This window comes from Malurus melanocephalus, unplaced genomic scaffold (assembly GCF_030028575.1).
Source record: "Malurus melanocephalus ecotype Western Australia unplaced genomic scaffold, MMel_1.1 scaffold_569, whole genome shotgun sequence".
In the NCBI taxonomy this organism is placed as follows: domain Eukaryota; kingdom Metazoa; phylum Chordata; class Aves; order Passeriformes; family Maluridae; genus Malurus; species Malurus melanocephalus.
In genome coordinates this window covers 103,342-106,833 of record NW_026623801.1, presented here as the reverse complement: position 1 = coordinate 106,833, position 3,492 = coordinate 103,342, and the positions used below count along the sequence as shown (strand labels likewise).

Genomic DNA, 3,492 nt, shown 5'->3' with positions numbered 1-3,492 from the left:
GGTCCATCCCACGGGGGTTTGGGTCCATCCCAGAGGGGTTTGGGTCCATCCCACAGGGGTTTGGGTCCATCCCACGGGGGTTTGGGTCCATCCCACGGGGGTTTGGGTCCATCCCACAGGGGTTTGGGTCCATCCCACAGGGGTTTGGGTCCATCCCAGGGCTGTATCCCGCCGTGCTCATCCTAGGGCTGTATCCCGCCGTGCTCGCAGCACATTTGGAGCCCTGGGCGCGCAGGGATGGAGGCTCCGTGTTACGGTGGCTGTGTCCCTGTGTCGCCGAGGGCAGTGACACGGCGGGTGGATGTCCTGTGTGACCACCGAGCCTCCCTCCATCCACCCCAGCGCCGAGAGCTGTGGGTGCTGCAGCGCTCAGAGCCTCCGAATTCAGGCCTGTTTATTGCTACAGGGATTTAGGATAAGCTTCATCCTCGGCCAGGATGGGGTTAAGAGCGGAATGCRGCGCTTTCCTCGTCCGCGGGACATTTGGCAGACCTCTGGTCACAGAGTGTGTGTCCCGAATCCAAGGGCAGAGGAACGAGCAGCATCTCTGTCAAATGAGCTGTTGTTGATGGGTCTGCGCTGTCCTCCTGCCAGTCATTCATGCAGGGAAAAGCTCGCTCCGGCCTCGGTTTGTTCCCTGGTGTTTGAAAGGGAACAGCTTGGGAATGGCACAGTGGGATTTCAGCTGAGAACTAAACCATAACTCCTCCTGGGGTTATGTAACAGGCAGAGGGCACAAAACGCTCACTCTGTTCTGTAGGGGCAGAGTTCCGTGGGTGGCACAGGAGGGGATCAGTGACCTTAAACTCGGCTGAGRAGCCCCAGGGACTGGGGCAGATGGTTTTGTGGGCGGCTTCAAGCACGGTTTGGGACAGGTACGAGCTTGGAAGAGCTCAGGGTTCACAGGCAGGTGCTGCCACCACCACCGGGGATTCCACAGCCTGGGGGAGGTGGAATTCAGGAGGGCACAGGCTGGCTGTGGTGGCTGGCAGCACCCCAAAGGGGAATAAGGGGTCACACGGAGGTGTGGCGGCAGCAGCGGGGTTTGGTGAGGCTCCAGGCCTGTTCTGCTCAGGTCTGAGCTTGCCTGATGCCTGCGGCGTGGCCCGGCTGCTCCCGGTGCCCGGCTGCTCCCGGTGCCCGGCTGCTCCCAGTGCCCGGCTGCTCCTGGTGCTGGCCATGTCCTGGATCTGCCAGCCCAGCCATGTCCTGGAGCCCCCAGCCTGACCTGTCCTGGAGTCCCCACCATCCTGGCCCTGTTCTGGAGCCCTCAGCCCTGTCCTGGAGCCCCCAGCCCTGTTCTGGAGCCCCCAGCCCGGTCCTGTCCTGGAGCCCCCAGCCTTGTCCTGGAGCCCTCAGCCTGACACTGTCCTGAAACCCTCAGTCCTGTCCTGGACCACATAGCCCAGCCTTGTCCTGGAGCCCCCAGCCCTGTCCTGGAGCCCCCAACCCTATCCCAGAGTCCCCAGCCCTGTCCTGACCCTGTCCTGTAGCCCCTGTCCTGGCCCTGTCACACAGGTGTCCCCACGGCTGGTGACAGCATCCCGAGCGTGTCCCTACCCTACAGACCCTGCCTGTGGAGCAGCCTGGGCAGGCAGAGGCCGAGTCCTGCACTGTCCCAAGGTTCCTGTGGCTCAGCATGAGTTCCTGCTGCTTGCTCACCTSTCTGTCTGTCTGTCTGTCTGTCTTGCTCAGCCTGCTGCTTCCTCCACCATGTCTCGGAGCCCCTCAGCGGATGACAAGACCTTGCTCCTGGAGTACCGATGCCACCCGGTGCGTCCAGAGCCCCCCAGCCCGACCTGTCCCCACGGCAAGCATGGCTCCACCGCAGCTCCCAGTGCCACCCCGCTGTCCCCTCTGGCGTCCCCAACCTCGGCCGAGCCCCGGCGCATCATCCTGAGCACGGAGAGCCCGGCTGCGCTCAAGGTGGGCACGCAGCAGCTCATCCCCAAAAGCTTGGCCGTGTCCTCCAAGCCCAAGAACAGCCCCTCCCGGCACCAGAGTTTCGGGGCCAGCCGYGAGCCCCTGAGCCCGGACACGGCACGGACGGCTGTCCCCATCCTGTCACTGGAGGCSGAGGATGAGGATGATGGCGGAGGGGCCCTCAAACGCAACCTGAGGAACATGTCCTACCGTGCGGCCATGAAGGGCCTGGGTGCAGAGCTGGAGCCACCAAAGGCCACCCCGTCACTGAAGCCCGTGTCCGAGGATGGCAGTGCCCTGCCTGACCGCAGCCCCGGCAGGAGCAAGGTGGGTTTAGCACCCGCTGTCACCCCTGTCACATGGGGATGGGGTCCTGCTGTSCTGGTGGTGACAGAACCACAGCTCTGGTGCGTTTTGGAGCTGGTTTGCTGAGCCCGATGCCTTGGGAAGGTCAGTGTCACCAGCAGGTGCTGTGGGTCCCTGAAGGGAATAGCTGGCATGGCTTTTGTGGGCAATGGAGCTGGCTACTCTGAGGCACTTGGCAGGCACTGTGAGGTGTTTGCAGGGCGGGGCGGGCCTGSAGAGCGGCTCCAGTCGTACACAAACATGGGAGAAGCAGCTCTGGGGAAAGCGAGACTCCAGAGCAGGCAAAGTCCAGGTGCCAGAGCGATTTGACAGCAGCGCTGTGGGTACAGTGTGGTTGTGAGCGTGACCCTGATTGCRGGAGGTGAAAGCTGAGTCACCTGGGTAAGGCAAACAGAGCTCAGACAAAAAGAACGGGCTGGTGTGGGCTGGCTGGCACAGGAAACTCGCCCTTCTCCTGAGGGATCTTTCCCAGTGTGGTGGCCACAGCCAGCTCTCCTCTTGCCCCCACAGAGAACCCTTGGGAGGAAGCGGGTGCAGAAGCGTGGCRGCTCATTCAAGGACCGTGAGTGCTCCAATCCCTCAGCCCCAGCCTCCTTCTCCCTCTGTGCTGCTCCCCATCCGTGACCCGAGGCCCTGGCTTTTTGTCCCTGTTTCCCCCAAGCCAGAGGAGCATTGCTGCCCTGCTTTCCCACCCCAGGGCAGATAACTGGGGCTCAGTTATCCAGTTAACCAGAGCTCAGCTGGATGGCTCCCAGGGAAAAGGGGGAGAGCTGTGGGAGGCTCTTGGGAGCAGGAGCCGCTGGGTAATCACTGCAGTGCAAAGTCCAACCTCATCAGGGAGTTCCTGGCCCCGGGCTCGCCGGCGCTGGTGGCTCGTGGCCAACAGGGCAAGGGAAGGGAAGCCATGGCTGGGAGGGGCTGCTGGGCTGACCTCGTGTCTCCTCCTCAGAGCCCCGGCTGTATCAGGAGATCCGTGAGAGAGGGCTGAACTCTGTCAGCCATGAGTCAGACGAGGACTTGCTGGAGGAGCCTGTCCCAGAGGAGCCGTCCCCTCTGGGCGCCGCCATCGTGGTGCAGAGCTACCGCCCTGCGCAGGTCACCTGGAGCCAACTGCCCGAGGTAGGGACAGCAGCACAGCCTGGGGGGCTGAGAGCCGGGAGGGGGTCATTCCACGGTGTTGGTTATGCACTGGGATGTCCTGGG

General features: G+C 63.2%; 1 protein-coding gene across 1 annotated transcript in view; it reads left to right on the top strand.

The window, feature by feature from the left end:
- Nucleotides 1–3,492, top strand: part of ARHGEF16 (Rho guanine nucleotide exchange factor 16) — an 11,207-nt gene that overhangs the window by 678 nt on the left and 7,037 nt on the right. Inside the window, exons 2-4 of the mRNA XM_057382487.1 lie at nucleotides 1,696–2,250; nucleotides 2,800–2,851; nucleotides 3,239–3,408. Of these exons, the coding sequence (XP_057238470.1) occupies nucleotides 1,714–2,250; nucleotides 2,800–2,851; nucleotides 3,239–3,408 (759 nt within the window). The 5' untranslated portion in view covers nucleotides 1,696–1,713. The remainder of the gene's footprint in view (nucleotides 1–1,695; nucleotides 2,251–2,799; nucleotides 2,852–3,238; nucleotides 3,409–3,492) is intronic.